This window comes from Sus scrofa, chromosome 1 (genome assembly GCF_000003025.6).
Source record: "Sus scrofa isolate TJ Tabasco breed Duroc chromosome 1, Sscrofa11.1, whole genome shotgun sequence".
NCBI lineage: Eukaryota > Metazoa > Chordata > Mammalia > Artiodactyla > Suidae > Sus > Sus scrofa.
The window spans coordinates 145,768,638-145,791,287 of NC_010443.5; the positions used below are offsets into that span (position 1 = coordinate 145,768,638).

The following is a 22,650-nucleotide window of genomic DNA, read 5'->3' on the forward strand; positions in this document are numbered from 1 at the left end:
GAGGTTGAGGCCGAGGGCTCCGAGGTGGTAGATGTCCAAACCCCTGTACAGGGCAAGCAGGTCATTGCCTCCACACTTCAAGGAACCCAGGCTTCATGGGGGCCTCTCTGCAGAGTGGACCTGGCCCATCCGGGGCCCCTCACCCCATGTGGCACAAGTCCCCTAACAAATCTGGGCTTTTCTGGAACACTGTCGGCTCTGGGGAGATGGCAGGGCTGGGGAGCAGCTGCCCAGAAAATGCTGTGGAACTCACTGCAGCCTCTCAAGTGACACATCACATGGTGACCTTGTCAACTTGCGTTGCTGCGCGGAGCTCAGATGCCAAGGTCAGGCCCTTAGAGGGCTTTGGTTTTGATGCGGGTTATTCCGCTCTGGCTCAGTGCCAAGATGTAGTGGACCCTTGGAGGTGTTATCAGTTCGTGCCCTCAGGGACCTGCATCTTGTGTGAATGTCAGCTCCAGGGTGGTGGCATGTACGTGTGTGTACTTGTGTGCACGTGTGCCCCCACATGCATGTGCACACATTAAGTGTGCACGTGTCTGGAGGCAGGGTTCATATGACCTGTGGGCGCTAAGCAAGCATAACACTGTGTCCACTGCGTCACTGACAGCATCTGCTGGTTCACACACATCACAGCCCCAGCCCTGGCCGGGGGTCCTCTCTCCCCAGACTCTGGACCTGAGGGCAGGCTTGGGCAAATGCACCACTGTTACCTCCCCCTGGGGCCTCAGCCCAAGGCTAGTGCCCAGGGGTTTCCAAAGAACACGTGCCCAGTTGTCTGGTGTATGTGGGGATCCTCGTTTCAGGCCTTGCCAGAGGTGAGCTCCTATAATCAGAATTGCCTTTGGTTTCCCTGGACGTATCAGATCTAATTTTCATTAATCTAACAATCAGAAATAACACTGATCCCTTGCATGCCTGAAGCTCTGGTGCAAGCTCACCCACCCCAGTGAGAGGAAGCTCAGGGCGGTGGACTGGCTTCGGAGAGGATCACTTCTCCCTGTTTAAATTCCAAGGCCCTGGTGATCCACCGGGGATCTCTGGACAGACCTTCTGTGCCACAAGACCCGACAGGGAGGGTGCCTGGGCGGCTCCACGTGGTGCAGATGGAGCACGGCAGAGAAGAAGGCTTACAAAAAGGACTTTTATTAAATGAAAGAAAAATCTGTTTGGTGGGTCACATATGAAATAGATATACAAAACTTTACATCTGATCTCACACAAGAGCCAAAAGCCAGCACGGGCCGTGCCCTTCACCCCAAAACCTGTGGGCCCAGTGCCGCCAAGTCACCTGCGGCTACAGAGACCAGGCGGTCCTCACTGTGCTGTTTCCATACACACTTCAGTTGTGGAAAAGCACGGGTCACGGAGGGTGCTGGGTCCCTGCTACATGGTTCCTATGCCTTGTCAGGTCCCCAGTCTCCACCCTAAATAGCCCTCTGTGGTCTTTAAAGGGAAAAAACACCACACCCCTGTCTTCCTGATTACAGACCACCAACTCCGGCCTTGCTGTGCAGCTCGGCTGAGCTCAGCAAGGGTCTTTGGCATGGCCCACATTCCCCACGACGCTGTCCCGTAAAAAGTAGGCTTTCCTGTAGTAAAACTTCTAAAAACACCTATTTCTGCAAAATAATGTGTTTCTGTAGGTGGAGTTCTGCAAAACAAGTGGAGAAGAGGTGGCCCCATCCAGGGAGGCCGGAGGTGAGTCGCCTGCCACCCTGTAGTCACATGAGGTCACCGAGCTCGGCCTCCAGCGCGGCTGCCATCTCATCTGCCTCCGAGCTGCCCCCCTCCTCGTCCTCGCAGCTGGATGCCCCGCTGGACTCACTGGCAGCGTCCTCGTCGTTCAGCTTCCTCTTGTGGCCCCTACAAGAGAAGCACAAGCACCATGATGCTCAGGTATGGGGTAGAGCCCTGTGCCTGGTGCAACCATGGGCTGGGTGCTGAGGTCGAGAGCCCAGGCAGCAGAGTGCTCACGCTCCCCAGTCCCACCAACTCTGTGTTCCCAGGACCAAGAGGATGTGGGAGAGGATGGAGGACGGCACTGTGGGGGCGAGGCCACTGGGCTGGACACAAACACTGTTAACCAGCATGCGTGCCCATCACCTACTGGACAGATGCTCACACAGCACCCTGGAAACATCCCTTCCAACTCCACAGGTCTGTGACGGGGGGTCTTTGGGCACAGAGACCCTCACACACCCTAAGGGGCTTTGGCCCGATCGCAGAAGCTTGGGAGTGACCTGGGGCTCACACTAGGAAGCCCAGTGGGTCTGTGGTCCTTGCGGTGGGGATCCTATGATCCCTGGGAGAGAGGGGTTGGTCTGAGGTCCCCGGGGGGGTGGGGGGGTTCTGTGGTCCCCAGGTGGGAGGCACAGGTAGAGCTAGGAGGAAGATGAGGGACCCTGGGAGGGCAGCTCAGGGGTGACATGTCACTAAAACCTCCTGAATTGGGTTTGCAGCCCTTGCTGCACTGCAGCCCCTGGGGAGAGCGTGGGCTGCATGGGCACCGGCCCTCAATCCTTGAGAGACTTGTCAGGTGGGGTCAGAGTCCCCAGAGCCAAGCCCCAGGGAGATGCCTGCTAATGTGCAGGCGGCACAGGCACAAGGTCATCTCCCAGTCCTGGGAACGTGGACCTCAGACCTTCTGTGATGAATGACAAAGAGCTTGACTAGGAACAGGCAAAACCTTCAGTCTTGGTTATATACACACCACAATTGAATTTTACTAATTAACTGATACTAGCTTCCTTTCCTCTTAGAACAGGCAGTATTTGTATTTTGTTTTCACCAACTGCACAGCCCCCTAGAGAAATGCTGACAGATTTACTTTGGAGAAAATTTAAGGCCTGAAAATCATCTCAAAGTCCATGTGGGATAAAGCAAGGACATGATGGAAACACAAGCGCGTAGATTCCTCCTTTCTTGGCTCTGCCATAAAAGGGCACTCGGACCCATGCCCAGCTACCTGATCTATTTGCGCCTCTGTCCTCTCTCCCTGCGTCCTCTGTGTTCGTCACGCAAGTGAATCCTAGTGCGGCTGAAGCTCAGGAACCACCTGGTCAGGGCTCACACCAGAGCCTGCCTCCTGAGCTATAACTGTTTAACACAGGTTGCTCATCAACACAAAAAACCTACATGGAAATTGCTATGTTTGGGGATTTCCTTCTTTTTTTTCCCACTATTTTAGGGCCACACCCACAGCATATGGAGGTTCCCAGGCTAGGGGTCCAATCAGAGCTGTAGCCGCCAGCCTATGCCACAGCCACAGAAACGGGGGACTTGAGTCACGTCTGTGACCTACACCACAGCTCACGGCTGGATCATTAACCCACTGAGAAAGGCCAGGGATAGAACCTGCATCCTCAGTGATCCTAGTCAGGCTCGCTAACCACCGAGCCATGAAGGGAACTCCCGAGGATTTCATTCTTTTAAACAGATGCTCTAATAGGTGACAAAGTAGGCCACAGGCACACCCCAGTGCTGGTCACACTGGCTCCTATTTATCCCCGCCCCGTGCGGTTAGCACTTGCACGTGTCACAGGCTGATGGTGCAAGTGCAAACATGTCCTCTCATAGCTGCGGCCTCACTCAGCTGAGCAAAGCAGAGAACCAGGCTCGTGGGCGCTCACACCCTCTGGGCGCCTTGCTTGGGGCGGGCGGGGATCCTTCAGCACGTCCTGTGTTCGAGCTCACTACGTCTGGTGCTGCAGCCCCCACCATGGATGCCAATATTGCTGGGTATACGATTCCTGGCTGTTTGGGCCTCAGTGCCTGCAGTTAAGCTCTCGGGTTCTCAGGGTTTTCCTCTGGCGGCTTCTAGGGCCTCAGCGCCTGCACTGGAGGACCCAGCTGGAGGGTGTGCAGCTCCAGGATGCATCTGGAGCACTTCTCTGCCTCCTCCAGGAGTGCTGCCATGTGTTGGCCTCACCTTGGGCCCCCCACTCTCATCTCTGATGGGACTCGGGCCACACGCTCCTTCCATCCTGCAGCTTCCTGTGGCTCCTCTGAAATCTTGTCTTTCACTATCCAGTCACCCTCACAGGCAGCTGCTCTCTGCCTTCTGTTCTGTGTGTGGATCCTCCTCTGTCTGTCTCATGATTCTTTTTGCTGGAAACTAGACGTTTTAGTTGCTACGCTGTAGCAACCCTGGGGCCTGGGCTCCCTCTGCCCAGGGCCTATTGCTGCCGTGTGCTTAGTGACCGGCTGGGCTCCGGCTCCAGGTCCGGCCCACAGGGAGGGAGAGGCATGTGGAACTATAACAACACACTTTTTATCTACAAGGTGCACTGGCCAGATGCTGTCACAGAGCATCGTGTAGTAGAAGGGCAGACTAGTGAGACTTCTCCTGGAAGGAGGGCAGCTGGGAAGTAAGGCTGGCGTGTGGAGGACGCCCTCACACACCCACAAACAGGTGCAGAGTGGTGCGCAGGATCTAAGCCAAGGGCTCAGGTCCCAGAGTTGGCTGCTAGCAGCGCAGATGCCCCATCCCCACTCTACCCCACCCCACGTCTAATGGCATTCGAGACCAGGGGCGCTTCCTCACAGATGCCACAGGGCCCAGTTTCCTCCACCTCCGGGAAGGACAAACCTCCTGGGTGTAAATGAGAGCCCTGCCCAGGCTGACCACCCAATACTCTCCACATGGAGAGAGGGCGCTGGGGCTCTGGAGCCAAACATCTGGGACACGTTTCTATAGTTTCCTGACAGTGGTGGTCAGACCAGTCTGCACCCAGGTGAGCATGGCTCCACCCAAGACGCCTGTCACAGGAGAACCAGCCCACAGACCTTGTAGTCAGCTCAACACCTCATAACTCCAAGGATGAGACAAAGGTGCCCATGATGCCCACCTCACCCAGGCCCACGAATGCCCACCTCACCTGGGCCCGCCCTCACCTGGGCCCCCGGCCATCGGCTGCGTGCCTCTCGCTGGGTGGCGCTGACTTGAGCGTGTGCCCCCTCTGGGCCCTCAGGGCCCCGAGCTCCCCAGACTTGGGTCCTGGCTCCTCTGGATCGTCTGGCTTCTTTTTCTCACTGTCACTGTCATCGCTGCCTTCTCCTAGGATGTCATCCACCTGACAAAGGGCCGAGAGTCAGCACACTTAGAGACAGACCACCTTCCTGAAGAGCCCACGCAACACTCCCTCCCAGGGGTAAAACCACTGCAGATTTCAGCACAGGCCCCACTTCCATGAAAAGAACAAGGGACACCTTCAAAAACTCCAAGATAGGGTCTGCAGGCAGAGGAGCATGGAAGAGGCGCCCGGGATGAACAATGTAAAGAGGCGGTGGCCTAGCCTGTCTGTTCCTGCGTGCCCACCTTGCCCGGGACAGGCCACGCAGAACACCCAAAAGCCGCTTCTCAGCTGCACGACTCTTAACGGGGGCTCTGCCTGAAGTGCCTGGCAGGTTTTGTACTTAACGAGCAGGGCACTCGCCAACTGCTTGTGCTCGAGGAGCAGCAGAGCCTGGGGGATAGGTGCTGCATGGGGAGCCCCAGCTGTGTCCATGGGGGTCTGCCCCCCTTTTCCCTGACAGACCTCAGGCCTGTTTGAGGACACGTCAAGTGAGGGGGGCTGGGACAGGAGGAGCAGGGCCCTAGTGACACCTGACACAACCAAGGATGGGGCGCCGACAGCAGGAAGCACAAAGAGGAGGACAGGCAGGTGGCATCCTCCTGGGAAGGCACAGAGGGAGGACGTAGTGACATCCCCGCTCTGTTCCAGGGAAGGGACAGAGGCAGGATACAGTGACATCCCAGCTCTGTTCCTGGGAAGAAACAGACTCTGTTTCTCTCATGTCACTCTCATGAAGCAGTGACATGTCGGGCTCTGTCCTTGGGTCCCATGTCCCTTGGAATTGCCCGGACCCTTCACCTGGCTGCTGGCTGTCTTTCACCACCTCTGTGATGATGTGCTTCCCTGAGTTCTGAGCCGCCCTGGCAGAGATGGACCCTGGGCAGGTGGCTGGCAGGTTGGAGGACGGTGACCACCTGGGACCTATTATCTGCACCAAGTCTGACCTGGGGTGGGCCTGTGGGTGGGGTCCACAACGCCATGTTCTCGACATTGAACACACGGCTCCCGGCAAGCCCGCCCTGAGCATGGATCCAGGGAAGGACAAAGGGTGCTGTTTGCTTGGGAGCGTCTCAACCACCACCTTCAGCCAGAGATGAAGGTCTCACAGCAAAACCAGGTAATGCTCCCTTCCCTGACAACCGAGCATGAGTGCCCACCCGCAAACACTCAGGACACGTGTACGCCAAGGACAGATTCCACCCAACACCGGGGAGAGGGCCTGACGATGGCGGAGCAGCCTGGGACACCATGCGCAAGAGGAAAGCTCGCTTTCCGGACCCTGAGGAGGGACGTGGCCACGCAGGCTTTTGGGCTTTTTTGAACTTTTCATATTTCTGTAGTCGTTACGTCCCTGTGGTTTAATGTGGAGAAAACACGCAAAGGAAGGAGGGCTGTGAGATGGACTTAACTCCTGAGAACTTTGACTTCCTCCCACAAACCACCCATTTTTTGTTTTTTTGTTTTTGTCTTTTTGCCTTTTCTAGGGCTGTACCCGTGGCATATGGAGGTTCCTAGGCTAGGGGACTGAATCGGAGCTGTAGCCGCCGACCCACACCACAGCCACAGCAATGTGGGATCCAAGCTGCGTCTGCGACCCACACCACAGCTCACAACACCGGATCCTTAACTCACTGAGCGAGGCCAGGGATCGAACCCACAACCTCATGGTTCCTAGTCGGATTCATTAACCACTGCGCCATGATGGGAACTCCAAACCACTCATTTTTAACGAGGCCCTGGGGTCAGGGGGCTCCTGCAAGGTCTCAGACCCAGGGCACCTATGGGGTCCCCTCTGTGTCTTCCTATGCCCGCAGCACTCGGTGCGTCCTGTGCAACCCTCCTCCACGTGGCTCCACCAGGCTGTTTCCCTGTGCGGGAGGCACGCCAGATGGCAGGGCACCTGCAGCAAAGCACCACAGCTCAGGACCAGCCAGTTTTTACCCCCCATTAAATTAGTGGACACACCCCAGCCCAATACAGAGCAGCTCTGACCGGGAACCACCAGCCACACCCAGAGCGCTCAGGCCAAGGGTGACGTCTCTGACACCACTGTCTCTAATTTCTAGTCTTTTTTTTTTTTTTTTTTTTTTTTTTTTGTCTTTTTAGGGTCGAACTTACGGCATACGGAGGTTCCCAGGCTAGGGGTCAAATTGGAGCTGTAGCTGCTGGCCTACCCCAGAGCCACAGCAACGCCAGATCCAAGCCGTGCCTGCGACCTACACCACAGCTCATGGCAATGCTGGATCCTTAACCCACTGAGCGAGGCCAGGGATTGAATCCGCATCCTCATGGATACTTGTCGGGTTCGTTAACCACTGAGCCATGACAGGAACTCCCAATTTCTAGCCTATTGATGCACAGTTCACGTGCCTACACACTGACCTCAGTGTTTAAGTACAGAAACACTCCAGTCTACAGCTAATTCATCATTAGGTGGTCACGAGCTTTACCCATAACACATCCTCTTGGGCTAAGCTAAAGTCATTTAACAAAGAGCACCTTGATTTATTAATTTTAACAAGTTACGGCATTTACACTCACTGGTATATTTAGTTGGCTGTACTTACTCTATTTTGAATATTTCACTAAATTTTGGTCTAAAAATACTGAAGGCCATCCTTTCACTTTGCATCCTATCTCTTCAAGGGAAAAAAAAAAGCTGGTCATTTAAAGCCTGCCTGAAGCACACAATTCGGCACCTCAGAGACTGGGGAGCGACCCCAGACTGGGCTGCATGCAGGGCGCCCCACAAAGGGTTCACCCCTGGGCATCAGCACCTGGCTGGGTGGGCGCACGGGTCTCTCAGGGAGCAGGCCTGGGGATTCCCAATGTGACCTGCAGGCAAGCCACCTGTGGCACTGGGATGTGGCCTCGGCTGAATCCTGCTCAAATGTGTTTTCTCCTGCCTTCGACTGAGAGTGACACTGTCTTTCCACGGCTTGTGTTTACCAAAAGGTAACCATGCTTTCTGAAATACAGTAATCTGTAATGAACTACTTACTTTATGAATGTTACTTTTAAAATAATATAAATATTTAAAAATCTTCAGAACTAAAAGTGACTAAGTGAAGAGAAATACAAATTCGTTTTTTACTCATGTACACAATCTCTCAAACAAAAGAGTGAATGTGAACGGCATCAGACGCTCTTGGAAATGTCTCCATCTATCTACTTGGAAGATGTAGGACCGTGAACAATTCTGACATATGGAGATGAGGCAGCCGAGAGATATGGAAACTGCATGTCTGGGGCTAGAATAGTGGGGGCGGCTGGGGGGAACGCAGAGATGTGGGCAGTGCAGCCTATTCCAGCAGCACGTTCCTCCTCCACTGCTCTGTTATTTTACCTGCAGAGGGAATCTGACACAGTGGGGGGAGGCTCTTTGGGACATCATGCCGATGACCAGTCACATGAATTCCAAGCTTCAGTCTCAGGCAATAAATTTCTCCTAAGACAGAAGTGATACCACCTAAAGGGGATTCAGACCAGCAGAAACATCTCTCTTGGCCAGAGAACAAGCATCCCCGGTCATTCTCTCAAACGTACCGCATTCTCATGAAACAGAACCAGAAGCATTTCTAGACATTTTAAACTAACTTTCTCCAATGACGTTTTCCCAAGATGGGGAAAAGGGGGAAAGGAAGGCAGCAGTGTACACACATGCACCGTCTCCCAAGTTCAGCTAGTCTTTAAGCTTCAGGGAGACAACACCAAAAAGTCTGCCTGTTCCCCTGGCGGAACATGGCCAGGGAGGCGGTAACAGAGAAACGCTCTCCCCTGTCTCACCGGCCCCGAGCTTTCAACAGCAACCAACCTGGCAGCCTGGCTGCTCTCAATAATCCTTCCACCCTCAGCATGCACCAGTTCTTCCTCAGGCAGACCCAGCGGGTCTGCGGGAACAGGCGTGCTGGGAAATGAGAAAAGTCCTCACATGCCTCCATGTTGCTGTCATAATATTACAATGCTACTTTCACACATTATTTTCAGTATCAATTATTTTTTTCCTAAAGCCCAATACATGTTATCCCCAAATTATCTGGGAAGTTCCTGACAGTAACCGCAGTACTGCCAGCGTCCTAAAGCAGAGCACAGAACTGTGGTGATATGCACACGACTTCGTCACACTGATTTTCTGGACACCTTATCTGGGGAAGCCTGTTCACCCATATAAATCTTGGTCTTGTAAATGTACCAGCTGGTTCAGGAGCACCTGCCCCAAATCTCAGCAGGAGACCGTGGCGTCCCTGCTTCTCAGAGTGGGAAACCGACCCCACAGTGCCAGGAGGCTAACCAGCCTACACAAACCGAAATGCGTCCCATGGCAAACCTGGCCAAGCAAATGGCTGAAGATAAAGGAAAAGATTCAGGCTGCCTCAAAACCAAACTCTTTGCAAATGTGTGCTGCTCATAAAACAGGCGTAAAGTCACCTCGTATTTTTTTTGGCTGCCCAGAGGCATATGGAATTTCCTGGGCCAGGGATCAGATCAAAACCACAGTTGCAACCTATGCCACAGCTCAGCAATGCTGGATCCTTAACCCACTGTGCTGGGCCAGGGACTGAACCTGTGTCCCAGGGTTCGAGATGCCACTGATCCCACTCGGCCATGGCAGGAACTCAGATCCCTCATATTTGAGACATGCGTGATCTAGCCTCAGCCAACCCTGCAGTTAGAAGCAAGCAGGGCTGCACCCCCGTCCTGGTGACCGTCTCAAGTCCTCCTTCCTCCCCGCACACTGACGAAGCCTGCATGTGGCCTTCTCCACAGCCTGCTATGATCCCAGAGGAAAAGAAGCACGCACACAGCGAGTGCCTCTGAAAACGTCTGCAACCAGCCAAATCAGTTTGTACCATCAAGGCCAGTCAATTGATCTTTCAACAAATATGAGGATTTCAGCCCTTATTTCCCTGAGTATCTTCTCCACACCAATCTCTCCCTCTTTGACTCAGTGACACACACATGCAACTACTGATTCAACCCAAGTGTTCTTGGGACTCTGGTCCCCTCGCCTGGCAAGTTTCCTTGCTGTTCTTCAGGGTGGTTTTTGTATGTGTCTTCAAGCTTAGTCAGTCTTTCCTTGCCACCTGTCACTGGGGGTCCTTCTGGTGACTTTCAATGAACCTGTTTTCAGGTCTGATGTTTCCATTTGGTTCCTCTTCGTGGTCTGCACCCTGCAAGGCTGTGTCTTTCCTGATAGCCATGGGCACAGCCACGCAAACTGCTGCAGTACCTGTGCAACGAGCCATTGCCTGGGCTGGGGGCAGGCACCTGCTGTCACCTCTCAGGAATTGCCAGTCCCTGTGTTCGCACGTTGAGTAACTTTTAAATGGGGTCCTGGATACCCTGACTCTTACATCCTGTTAGAAGCTCTGGAGAACAAAGTTTTGTGTTTCTGCAGGTGACCAGCCCAGTCAGGCTAAGATGGAAAGTTCCGTCTTGCCATCTATGGACTGTGACGTGAGTCTTACACCTTTGCAATACCATCTACCCCACACCCAGGGTGGGTTTCCATGGTGGGTCAGCTCTCGTGCCTCTGATTTATTATTTTTTCCTTTTTTCTTTTTAGGGGCATACCTGTGACATACAGAAGTTCCCAGGCTAGGGGTCTATTAAGAGCCGTAGCTGCTGGCCTACACCACAGCAACACCAGATCTAAGCCATATCTGCAACCTACGCCAAAACTTGTAGCAATGCTGGATCTTTAACCCACTGAGCAAGGCCAGGGATTGAACCAACATCCTCATGGACACCAGTCAGGTTCTTAACCCACTGAGCCATAACAGCAATTCTTGTGATTTCTTCTGTTCTGCATCTGTACTCGGGGTGAGCCTGGGGCTTGGGCTGGCTCATATGCAGAATTGTGGCGCCCTCTCCCAGACAGGGACCCCGAGCCCTGGCACAGCTGTGCTTGGCTGAAGCTGTCCATGGTGCAAAAGCCATAAATGACAGGGCATCCCTGTCCCCTCCGGCTATCCCCTGCCCCCAGCAGGGCAGCCCCACAACAGGGCCAGCCCAGGGCAGAGACCAGGAAACCCCCTACTGTGATGGCTCTTCTGGCTGTGCCATGCCCCTTCCCAGGGTGACAGTGCAGGGTCCTGCTTTTCCTGCTCTGCCGAGGCTTCTGTTGCTGTCATAGGGCAGGAGAGGTGGCAGGCCTGCCTCTTGTTGGCTGGCGCCAAAAGCCAGCCCTGCCTCGCTTTCACTTATAAAAACACTGTCAATGGCGTCTATGATCATTTAGGGCTAGCACTTAGCCACCTGCCTCTAAACTTTACCTTTCAGTATGGGTTGCTGTGTGTTTCTATACGAGGATGGGCTTTCCTCCCGTGTTGCAGCTGAGACCTACACTTCCCACCACAAACACTTATCAACCTCAAAAAATGGCAGACACAAACAATCAGGTTCTGGGTGGGAGTCCTGTTAAGGCGGAACCAACAAAGACCTAACATCAGAAGGAGCAAGAATGGCACTGATTCCTAACAAAGAGCCAGTGAAAGAAAAGGTGAGATGAGCAGAAATGGCAACAGAAGCCCACACAGCACAGGGGAAACACGTGTGCAAGCGGTCCACAGGCCAGACCCACGGAGAGGGGTGCAGAGAAGGTAGACTCCTGCCGCCAGATGTGTCACCCACGCACCTGCAGCTGTGAGATGCCTGCTGCTGCTAAGCGGGACCTGAGAGGTCCAAGTGCTGCACTTGCTGTGGGGGTGGGGAGGAGGCCCAGGCCGTCGCCGCCCCTCCCTGCTCCCTCATCACTCTAACGTCTGCACTTGCTGCCTCCCACCAGAGCTCGAGCAGATGCTGCTGAGCAAAGGCTGTGAGGAAGAGCTCTTTTCCATGCCTCCCTTGTGAGTTTGCCTTGAATGTGAAAATACATATGACTAAATCCTGTCACTAGCAAAACAGTGCTATGTGAAGACATCACAACCTTGGGGATACGACAATTCTAAAACAATGCCCTGCAGAATATAAGACCCCGTTAACCCTAAAGAGAATCATAATTTGGGCAAAGAATCAGGAAGGCGCTAACGGTCCTGACTGACGGACACAAACTGAAACATTGCCAGAGCTGCACCTGCACCTGCCTCCTGCTGCCCAGAGCAGAGGCTTCAAGCAGCTCTGGGGGTAAACCTGCTCCTTCTCAGCATCTTGAAGCCCAGGGGAAGTGTGCCTGCTTCACCCAGAGTCATCACAACAGTACTGCTGCCAGCACGGAGCGAGGCATTGTCAGGTGGGAGAAGTGACTCTGAAGACTCTCTGGGGCACCGGCCCCACCACATGTGAAGCAACAGGGACCATGGGCGAGGGCGTCAGGCTGAAACCATGAAGTCTCAGGGGACTAAGAAGGCAAGTGGGATCATTTGCAGGATAGACATGGCGCATGTGATGGCCTCTCAGGGTCACGGGACCACCTCGGGACACTCTGGTTAGTTCGTACCAAACCTGAACCCACCAGCCGACAAGCCTGTGTCTGAGGCCTCAGCTCCTCCAGTGACAGGTGTTCATGCTCACAGGGGGAATGACACGTGCTCCCTCTTCTTGGATGGAGCCCATGGGTCCAAACAAACCTATGGTCAAGGAGGACAAACCAGCCCCAAACTACAAAGTCTATACTCTCTCCTTGCTGGAGGCTGCTGTGGGCAGCTGCCCTGGCTCTGCACACAGGCCACACACGCCGGCCCTGCTCACTTGGGCCCTGTTCACGCTGGCCGGCACCCTCACTGCCTCTGCCTGAACCACGGCAGACGTGACGCTGCTGAGCCTCTACTCAGCAAATGGCTTTTCCATGTAAAAGTATGAAATACACAAACATAACCATATGGCAGTAACAGGACTCAAACAAACAGGTGTAATCACGTTAGACCTGCATTTGCTTCTGTAAGACCCTGAAGGGAGTAGAGAGCAGATTCTGCCTCAGACCCTGGGTTGACGAAGAGGCTGCTCTATGCATGCCAGCCTGTGCGCCTGGTGTGTCCTTGCCAGCAACATAGGGCAGGCAGTGAGGACAAGACAACCTTGATGCTGGCAAGACAGTGAGCTTTTCAGTGAGAGTGGCAGAGACAAGGGGCTGGATGTGAAGTGGGGGTGGCTGGGAGCTGCGCTGTGGAGCTCTAAAGGTTTGGAGCACTTGTCACTGTGGGTCAGAGCCTGACTGAAGAGCCCCCTCTGGTGGGTTAAACTACTACCACAGGCTCAGATCCAGTGCTCGGGTGGGGTCACCTCACAGAGCACAGGTGGGCGCAGGGGCCTCAGGACTTATCCTGGGTCATTAATCTCATGTTTCTCCATCACAGTTCCCAGGACCCCCCCATTTACTGAAACAAGTCAAGCATGTCACCTGACAACTGTGCACAACTGCGGTGACCTGAGGTAAGTTTCGGGATTCCTAGAACTGAAGCATGTTGGAAACCAATGTTTCCAGCAGCTAGCCCACTGCATTCAGGAACATCTGTCATTCAATGGAAAGATAATTTGCTGATAAATCAAGAGAGAATGCACAAAAAGCAGGCCACTTCATAAGTATGCAGTGTATAGAAATGCCTACAGAAACCAGAGTGAAGCTGAGAAAAAGCAACCTATTTCAAGTTGTCTCAAAAGAGCAAGAATCTCTGAGGCACCAAATCTCCCAGACTCACTCAGACATGACAGTTTCCTGTCAGAATCGATTCCAGCACAAGGCGCCTTCTGGCATTTTCTCCTAAACCCATTTTGATGAGCTTATTTCGGGGAAAACAACAGCCTTTTAGACTCACTCTGAAACCTCCCTGCACAGCAAATGTCCAGTGGGCACCCAGCCCCCTATTTCAGGATGACTTTCATGGATTCTCTCCCCTGATCTGGAGCTCTCCGGGTGCAGACCTCCCAGGACTGGAGGAAGTGGGGGAAGAACTCAAACCTCAAGGGCAGGGCTCAGGACCAGGGCTCCTCACCAGGGGAGAAGGTGAGGACAGCCAATCGGCAAACTGGCTGTGCCCGCCCCAGGCTCACAGCCTCTCGGGGACTCGGATCTGAAGGGCCAGTCTGGGACTCCCCTCCCCACACCATGTGCGGACCTGGCCCAGGAGCAGGGGACAGTCGTGCTTTACTAAGCGTCAAGGGCTTGGACGTTCTTTGGCTCAGCTGCTCTCTGTGGGGATGCCCTCTGAGGAAACAGTGGGAAGTGGGACCTAGTGGGCACCGCTCCAGCTCCCAACCTGGTCACTGGGCACCAAATGCCCTCGCTCCCGAATGACAGCCACGTTCACTGCAATCCAAGATTCAGGATTTCACTGTCTTTCAAAATCTCTTATTTTTGAGGAGCCAAATCTAAGGTTTTAACTATGTTTTATTTCTGAAAGGAGAGTTGGGTTTCAGAGTGACAGAAGGTGTACTTAACACTTTAATTTCCTTTGATACAAACACAACAAGTGGCAAAACTGGTGCCACTGCTGACAAACTGCACTGTGTCTGTAGGGACCCACCTGTGGTCACTGGGAGGACTGGGGGCCGGGGCAGAAGGGAAGTGAATGTCCAGGTGCACTGCCCAACCCCCACCCCAAGCAGGACGCTTCCTTCATGCAGACTAAAGGTCATCCTAGATCGAGGGGACAGGCTAGGGGATAGAGACGTCTTTTAGGGAGAAAACATTTTATGAAGAAAAACCCAGCATGTATACTGGCTACACCTTCAAAAAGGCAGAAAATGGCAGAGAGAGGCACTCGGCACACCCACAAACAAGCTGCAGTGTCCCGGGATAAACTGCTGTCTGAAGATGCGGGTCTGAGCTGTTGGAAGGACTGTACCGACTAGGACCACGAACGCTTCCTGCTACTGCTGGAAATGAGCTGAGATGCCCTGGCCCTGTGTTCACTCAGTGCCCCCAGTTGTCTGAGATGACAGGACCCCTGGGATAGTGATCCAATGGGCAGAGGCGGGGAGCGTCTGTCCTGACCAGGAACCCTGGGGGCGAGGGGTTGTTTCCCTGACAAGCCTTGTGAAGAACAATTAGCCCACGAATGATGCCGTAAAGCCACCTCCAGCAGGTGACCCATGACTGAGGAGGGGCACTTGGGGCCTGGGGAGGCACAGGATACAGGGCCCAAAGGGCAGGCCAGGGGGAGTTCCCGCAGGTTCTCTTGTGGACCCAAGGCAGGTGGCTGACTTGCATAATTACCTGTACTTTAGTTTTGTTTTGGTCCCAAGGAGAAGCCTGTTTCGTCGTCAATTCAAAAAGGATTCTGGGTCCTATTATCATTATTCCCCAGACCGAGCACTTAAAAGAAACCCCGGACCCCCACCCCTGTGCTGCCTGAACCATGGGCATATCTGGGGAGGTGGTAATGACCTTTTGGCCTCAGCCAGATGAAGTGTGGGGACTGTCCTGGGCCCTCCCGGCCCCACCCACTCGATGGCAGGAGCCCCCCTATCACAACAGCTCCCAGACACTGCCAGGTGCCCAGGGCCCGGAGAGTGTGGAGGATCAGAAACCCAACTCTTGTGCTGCAGCGCCGTCCGCCCCCTTCGCCAGAGGCCGTGGAGGCCAGGACACAGGGGGCTGGCCTGGGGGCTCACCTCTTTGTCCATACTCTCTAAGTCCTCCTTACACAGCGTGTACAGCGGCATGGCCTCGGACATGCTGGGCTGGCGCTTTCTTCTAGAAGGACCAGGCTGCTCCCCGTCTTGATTATCTGGCGAGTCTTCACCAAACATCTGCTGCTGGTGTGGCTGAACCGCTCTGCAAGGAATTTTATAGGCCCCACATGAGGAAGGTCACTCTGAATGTACCATTCCAGCCCTGAATCAGATTCCTGAATCGGAATAGGTACCACACACACACACAGGATATTTCAGCTGCGGAAACACGGTACCTCCTTGGGCTTTATCAGGGTTTGTTTATGAAACCAAATCTTTGCCGGTCCAGCCAGGCTGCGGGCAGGCCAGGCTCACCCTCTTCTGCCCAAGAGCAAACGAACACCCACCTTCTTTCATCAACAAACCGCACCCTTTGGAGTCCTCCTGGCTGGACCCGTTTTAGAACAAAGGGCAAAGGTGAAGACAGATGGTGGGCAGGCTCCCAGAAACCAGCCAGAAGGGCTGCTTATCCCCCAAAAAAGTTCAAGCCAGCTGTATGATTTCAAGAAACAACCGTGTCTATATCACCCAGGCTGAAAGAAAGTCTGTGATGGCAACTTTAAGAAACAGACGGCCTTGGCCACAGGTAAAGTTGTCCGTCCACAGAGGACAAGAAAATTCAGGGTTTTGTGTGTGTCTGGTTTTATTAAACCTTAAATATTAATAAAACAAGCTTCTGTTTTAAGGCTGCTTTGCTGCAAAGCTAGCCCCAGGCTTAAGAACAGTGACTCCTCTACTACTTAGTTTCAGGGCCACAAGAGCAGTTTTTCTGCCCCCTCTGCACACACTCTGCCCCAGGTGTCAGGTCAGGGACACCTGCCAGGGGGCATGGTATGAGCCGGATGTGGAGTGGGAATCAGGTGAGGAAGCCCTGCAGAGCTCCTGGCCACCAGAGCTCACGCACCAAAAAGCTGAAGACGACCTAGTAAAACCTCATTGGCCAGGGGAAGCCAGAGGGCAACCCACGGTTTGGGCTCAGGGAGCGCCCCTCGGAGCCCAGCCTATCACAGTGGGCTGTGAACTGAGGCTGGCTGCGACAAACTGCAGGGCCAGCCACTCTCCCTGCAGTGCCCCAGAAACCCTGTGCAGGGCCACCCTTGTACTCGTGGACCGCAGGACATGAGTTCCCAGGGACCTCGGACTCCAAGGCCCCTGACGGGCCGGCACTTTTGTCCAGAACCCAAACATCAAAGCAAGAATTACAGAAACTCACAACTGTCCAAGCCTCAGCTCTGACAAGTGCCCAGGAAGGAAGGAGCTGCCTGTTGGCACCAGGGATGCTGTCACAATAGGGTCTCTGTGGGGTTCCAGGCTCAGAACACGGCTGAGACACCACTCCTGCGGCAAGAAGGAGGCCCAGGGTTCAAGGACATGGCACACTAGACACCTGGCATCTGTGGTGCCCACTCTCCAAAGGCAGGTGCTGGGTGGCTGCCTGAGGTCAGATAAACGAGACACCCGCATGTCTGTGGTCAGCACACATTCTCCTCAGAGTCCCACTGCCGTGCCCGCATCCTGACAGTTAAGAGAATAGAACTCCTAGCACCCAGGCCCCGTCAGGAGAGCACTTGGCTCCTGCCCGGGTGAGGAAGGAGAAGCAGAGTCAGGGAGTGTCAGCCTCTCTGGTTCTCAGCAGGACCAGGCTGGTCGGCTGTAGCTGCCTACCCACCAGCCCCACAGGATTAATGTGACTCAGTGCACCACAGACACACCCTCCCATGCATCCAAACGGTCTGACCATAAGAGAAAAAAATGAATGCTTTGTTGTAAAGCACACTTCCAAGTTCACTAAAGAAGAAAATTTCCTATAAAGTCAACTCTAGCATAAACTACAAGCCCAGTGAGTATGTTTTCCACAGAAAAGACAGCCAGGGCCAAACATTACCAAGGCTACTGTTCACGTAAATTCCATACCTTTTGGAACAAACGTGGTTACGTGTTGCTTGATTATCAACCTTCTCTAAGTTCACCTCCCCATCGGCGAGTCTGCTCTCAGACAGCACTGAATTACATCTCCTCACCCCTAGCCCACTGCCACTGACTTCCAGGAAGGCTGGACCAATGAAACACCAAGATGTACCTAATTTTTAAATATTCCAAACAGTTTCAGACCATATGCCTTTGTTCTTCACATTTAAAAAAAATAAGTCCAATGTCTGTGATTTTATTTTCAACAGTATGAGAGCAGATGCTAAAAACCACGAATGGCTGGTAAATGGCAGTACAGTACTTTGCTTACAATGACACATCCCTGTAAAACTGCATTTCTCTGTCATTTTAATGCGCAGGTCCTCCCTGTCAGCATGCTTTCAGTTCAAATTATTAAATCTATCTTTTTAATTTAATTTTTTATTATTTTCTTTATGGCTTCACCTGTGGCATATGGAAGTTCCCCAGCCAAGGAACGAATCCGAGCCGCAGCTGCAACCTATCCTGTAGATGCAGCAACACTGGATCCTTTAACCCACTGCACTGAGCTGGGGATCAAACCTACCCTATGCAGTGATTCAAGCCGCTGCGGTTGGATTCTTAACCCACTGTGCCATAGCAGGAACTCCCAAATTACGACATCTATCAAACGGAAATGGGAGCCACACAACCAGTAAGACCTCAGTGAAATGTGAGCCACGGTGTCGTTTTGCTCCAAGTGATGATCATTTCAGCCAATCTCAGCAGTGACCACTGCTAGGAGCCTAGGGAGGTTTGTCAGTGCTGCAAATGGCTGGAAGTGAGTCAAAGGAAGAATCACACCAACAGTGAGAGGTTAGGGCTATGACAGAACCTTGTCATGAAGTCGGAAATGCTCTCACTTTTGTGGCCGTGCCATCCCCGTCACCCCAGTGGGAAACATAGCCTCATCACAGGCCCCTCCCTCTCTCACATCTACCCCCACCAGGCAGGACCCATGGCCCTCTAGGTCCCATCCAACACAGCCACGCCTTCTGCCTTGAAACGACCAACTCTCCAGAGCCTCCAGGTCTGGCGGAACTGCGGCCATTGCATGGGACTCACTCAGCAGGTGCTCCCGCTCCCCTGTCCTCGGGGCCGCCTGCGCAGAGTGGCCTGGAGGTTTGCAAGAGGCCATCCCAGGGTGTTCAAGTGGCCTGCTGGCCCAGGGAACCCTCTTTCCAAACGACGTTCCATGGTTGCCTCACGATGCCCCCAGAAGACCCGACCCTCTTTCCAATCCCTCCTGTGTGTGCACAGCTGGATTTGTACCAAATGCCCAGCTTTTCTTACAGAGGTGACCTTATGACACATTGATGCCATCAGCCCTAACGTTCTCGTAGCAATTAAAAAACCAAGTTGCTTTAACATTTTTCGTTACATAGAAATTTAAATTAAAATTTAAATTACCTTAAAACTTAAGAGGTAAAAACCAACCCATTACGTAATTATATACATTATGTAACGAATACATAACTACAATGTCACTTGATAGTATAATGCACTATTAATGTACCAACATTAACTAATGTTAATCTCAGACATTAGCATTAACTGAGAGCACGTGGGGCATAGACTGTCACACAACATACGTAAAGCTCTGGTTTGCGAGGAGCTTCACTAGACCTGACTGCTCTGCTTCTCTCCACTGTCTAGCCTGTGGTCCCTGAACCTTGGGATCTGTGCACTTGCTCCTAGTTGGCTGGGAACTTCCGAGCTGACTAGTCCCCACCCTGGGGTCCCGCCTGTCCCATGTCTCCCCTTTCCCAGCCCTCCCTTCCACAGCTGGCTTGAATATTTTCCAGTTAATTTTAGGTTTTGTCACTTTCAGTCTGGCATGTCCACATGGCTGTTTTCAAAGGCTGTGATTCTCTGTCGAGAAGCTCTGCCTTTTCATCTGCTCTGCTGCCCTTTTGCTTTTTCAATGTGGCAGCCGCTGCGCTCTGAAGGCTCTGGGGGCCCTGGGCTCCTCCTGCCCAGCCTCCCTTCCAGGACCTGCTCCAGTGGCCTCCAACCCCAAGCTTGTTCCAGCTTCTGTGCAGTTTCTGGCTGTCCTGTCCTAAGCAGGAGGGTTAACCCAATCAAAGCAGCACTATCGCGCCAGGACCAGAACCCCTGGACACAGGTTCTGACCTCAAGGCTGGCACTCTCCCTTGGGGGAGGTGCCCAGAGCCCATTAAGAGGAACTGAGCGCGTCTCCAGTAAATGCTGCAGGGTGCTGTGTGCTGTACTGTCCACCCACCTGAACACAGACAGGAGCAGAAAGACCATGGGCCTGTGCCACATCTACAAGGGCCCCTGCGGGCAGGCGGGTCCCCTGGGAGGTATGCCCTGCACACCACTGGGTTTACTTTCATATGGAGGAAGCTCAGAAATGAGGGTGATCTCAACACTTTAAAGAACGGGTCAGAGAAGAAGGAAGGCACGATGAGCACACACCTGGTGGTGACAAACAGAACACGCTGAACAGATGCAGGTCTGCCCAAGCCAGGAGTCTAAGGACAGGCGACCAGGCTGGGTGGAGAAAACAAGCCGCCCCGAGACTCTTTGGGATGCAAATATAGAGCTGCAAACCAGGACAAGGTGGACGAGTTATTCTAAAATATGGCAACGTTTCTGTCCTGATGGTGGGGCCCACCAGGTGCTTCAGCTGGACCATCACTCGACCAGCAGTCCATTTAGCTGGTATTCGGGCAACAGAGAAAACCCCCAAACACCTACTCTATGTTGAGAAAGGATCTGACAGTGAATACAGCAGCCGCACGTGTTTACACCTTAAACATTTGCGCTAAAGACAAAGCCCAGCAATCCGCATTTTCAAAAAAGGCTGCCGCCTCCAGCGTGGCTCAGTAAGAGCCTGGGCACAGGCTGCTGGCACAGGCACCTCCTCCTGCAGCCATGAGGGCATGTCGTCATCAGAACACTTTCCTACCTTAGACTAAATATTTCCCAAAAGGGACAGAGGTGAAATTTCAAAAGCCCCGGAAGGAAAAAACAGTCAATTAAGGATATAAAAAGCTAACCCACTGAAGTGAAATCTGAAAGGCTGACCAACACATGAGAGGCGGCCACCCTCGCTGGCAGCCAAAGATGGACAGAGTGGATGTACGCCTGGGAGACAGACCTGTGATGGAAGGAAGGAAGGAGCGGCTGGGTCCTCCTGCCTGGGACCCTGAAGCGCAACACTTTTTTGGCAAAATAACTGACCTTGTTTATTAAAGTTAAAAACATACATGATCTGGAGTTCCTGTTATGGCTTAGTGGTTAACGAACTCGACTAGCATCCATGAGAATACAGGTTCGCTCCCTGGCCTCGCTCAGTGGGTTAAGGATCCGGCGTTGCCATGAGCTGTGGTGTAGGTTGGCAGTTGCGGCTCGGATTTGACCCCTATAGCCTGGGAACTTCCGTATGCCACAGGTACAACACCCCCCCTCAAAAAGACATACATGACCTTTAAACCCAATAATCTCATTTCTAGAAACTAACTCCACAGGAGAACAAGCAGCAGCAGAGACCATAACGTGTCTCTTTAAATGATAAGTAACACGTTATTGGAAAAAAATGAACGCTTTATCAGCAATGGTGCGTTTAGTTACAAATAAAATATATCACCAATAGCTCAACTCAAACCGGCCTGAACCAGGGCATCTGTCTGTTCACATTCGGAGCCCAGCAGCAGGATCAATGGACACCCCGTGACCTTCGGGAGAGGCTCCTTGTCTGTGTCCACTCTGCTCATGTCAACCCTGCAGTGTCACTGTCCACCCATGGGGTGCTCTAGGGGAGCCACACCAATCAGTGCAGGTCTGCCAGGAGCCAGGGCAGAAGGAACCCACTGCCACATGGGACGGCTACTGTGTGTGGCAACTCTTAGGAAGGGCTGGGCTCCAGAAAGGTGGGGCCCAGAAGCAAGACTCATCAAGGCGCTTCAAAGCCCTGGCCACTCTTCAAAAAGAAAATGAAGTTTCAAACTCCTCATCTAAATCTGCATCCTAGTTGTTCAAAAAATGGTCTGTGAGGCCCTCCACCCCCAATCACCAATCGATGTGCAGGAAGGGAACTTGCACAGAGACCACTGGCCAAGGCCCTCAGGGTGGCACCAATCCAACCACCCTGGGTTTCTCTCTCCACATTCCTACTTACCAAATGCTACAGCCACCATGGCCCTCAGCCTGAGGTGAGTCAGGAGCAGGACAGGGAGGGCTGGGGCCACAGAGCAGGAAGGGAGAGGCAGAAGGGGCCCATCCAGCTTAAGGCCCGCACCCTTGGGCCTGACTGAAGGCGGGATGAGTGTGTGAATGTCCAGGCTGAACTAGTTCTGGGACAGGATGGAAGGAGGTTCAGGCAGGGCTGGCGTGCATGTGGGCAGGCAGTGTGCCCAGGCCCGTCGCACATGCACCTACCCTGGCACCTGCCGGCTAAGCCCCAGGAGGATGTCCTTGTGTGCAGGGTGCCTGTACCTGAAGGAGGAGAGCTCCGTGTGGACTGGCAGGGAGCCAGGGGGTCCGGGGCCCACAGCACCCTTTCGGATGAGCTTGCCCGTGCTGGCGTCGTAGATGCGAACTTCGGGGCCGGGCGGGGCCCTGGGGTGCACAGGCGTTGGGTGGCACAGGGTGGTGGGAAGCACGCCCTGCCTGTCGGGAAAGGCTGCTGGGCAGTCCTCCCTGTGGGGACAAGTGGGTGTGAGGAGGGGCTGGAACCCACGGGGATGCCCCAGCCACCTTCCCACACCCTCAGACTGTGGGTTGGGTTGAGGGACCAGGCCTGGGAGTGGCAATCACAGGAAACAAGGCTGGTGGTGCTCACCGCTGCCCTCTGCCATGGTCGTCCTGCAGCGGGAACAGCTGCTCCTCCACCTTGTCCCACCGCTCCAGGCAGCTCCACAGCCAGTCAGGGTTGACCACATGCAGCTGTCCACACTCCTGGGCCTGACGCACCTTCTCTGTGCCTGCGATGAAACACCCGCTCAGCTCAGCGTTGCTGCTGGGGGCACAGCAGCAGGCGGGCTGGGGT

At 53.7% G+C, this 22,650-nt stretch overlaps 1 protein-coding gene across 4 annotated transcripts in view; it reads right to left on the reverse strand.

Annotated features, from left to right (window-relative positions):
- Positions 1,126–22,650, reverse strand: part of CTDP1 (CTD phosphatase subunit 1) — a 41,911-nt gene continuing 20,386 nt past the window's right edge. Inside the window, exons 9-13 of one of the 4 annotated variants that reach the window (XM_005660586.3) lie at positions 22,444–22,585; positions 22,098–22,301; positions 15,630–15,792; positions 4,897–5,075; positions 1,134–1,866 (exon numbers count right to left, since the gene is read on the reverse strand). In XM_005660586.3, coding sequence (XP_005660643.2) covers positions 1,725–1,866; positions 4,897–5,075; positions 15,630–15,792; positions 22,098–22,301; positions 22,444–22,585 — 830 coding nt within the window. In that variant the 3' untranslated portion in view covers positions 1,134–1,724. Of the gene's footprint in view, positions 1,867–4,896; positions 5,076–15,629; positions 15,793–22,097; positions 22,302–22,443; positions 22,586–22,650 lie in introns of all 4 variants that reach the window. The other 3 variants (XR_002345811.1, XM_013993984.2, XM_013993985.2) reach the window with 3 other exon arrangements.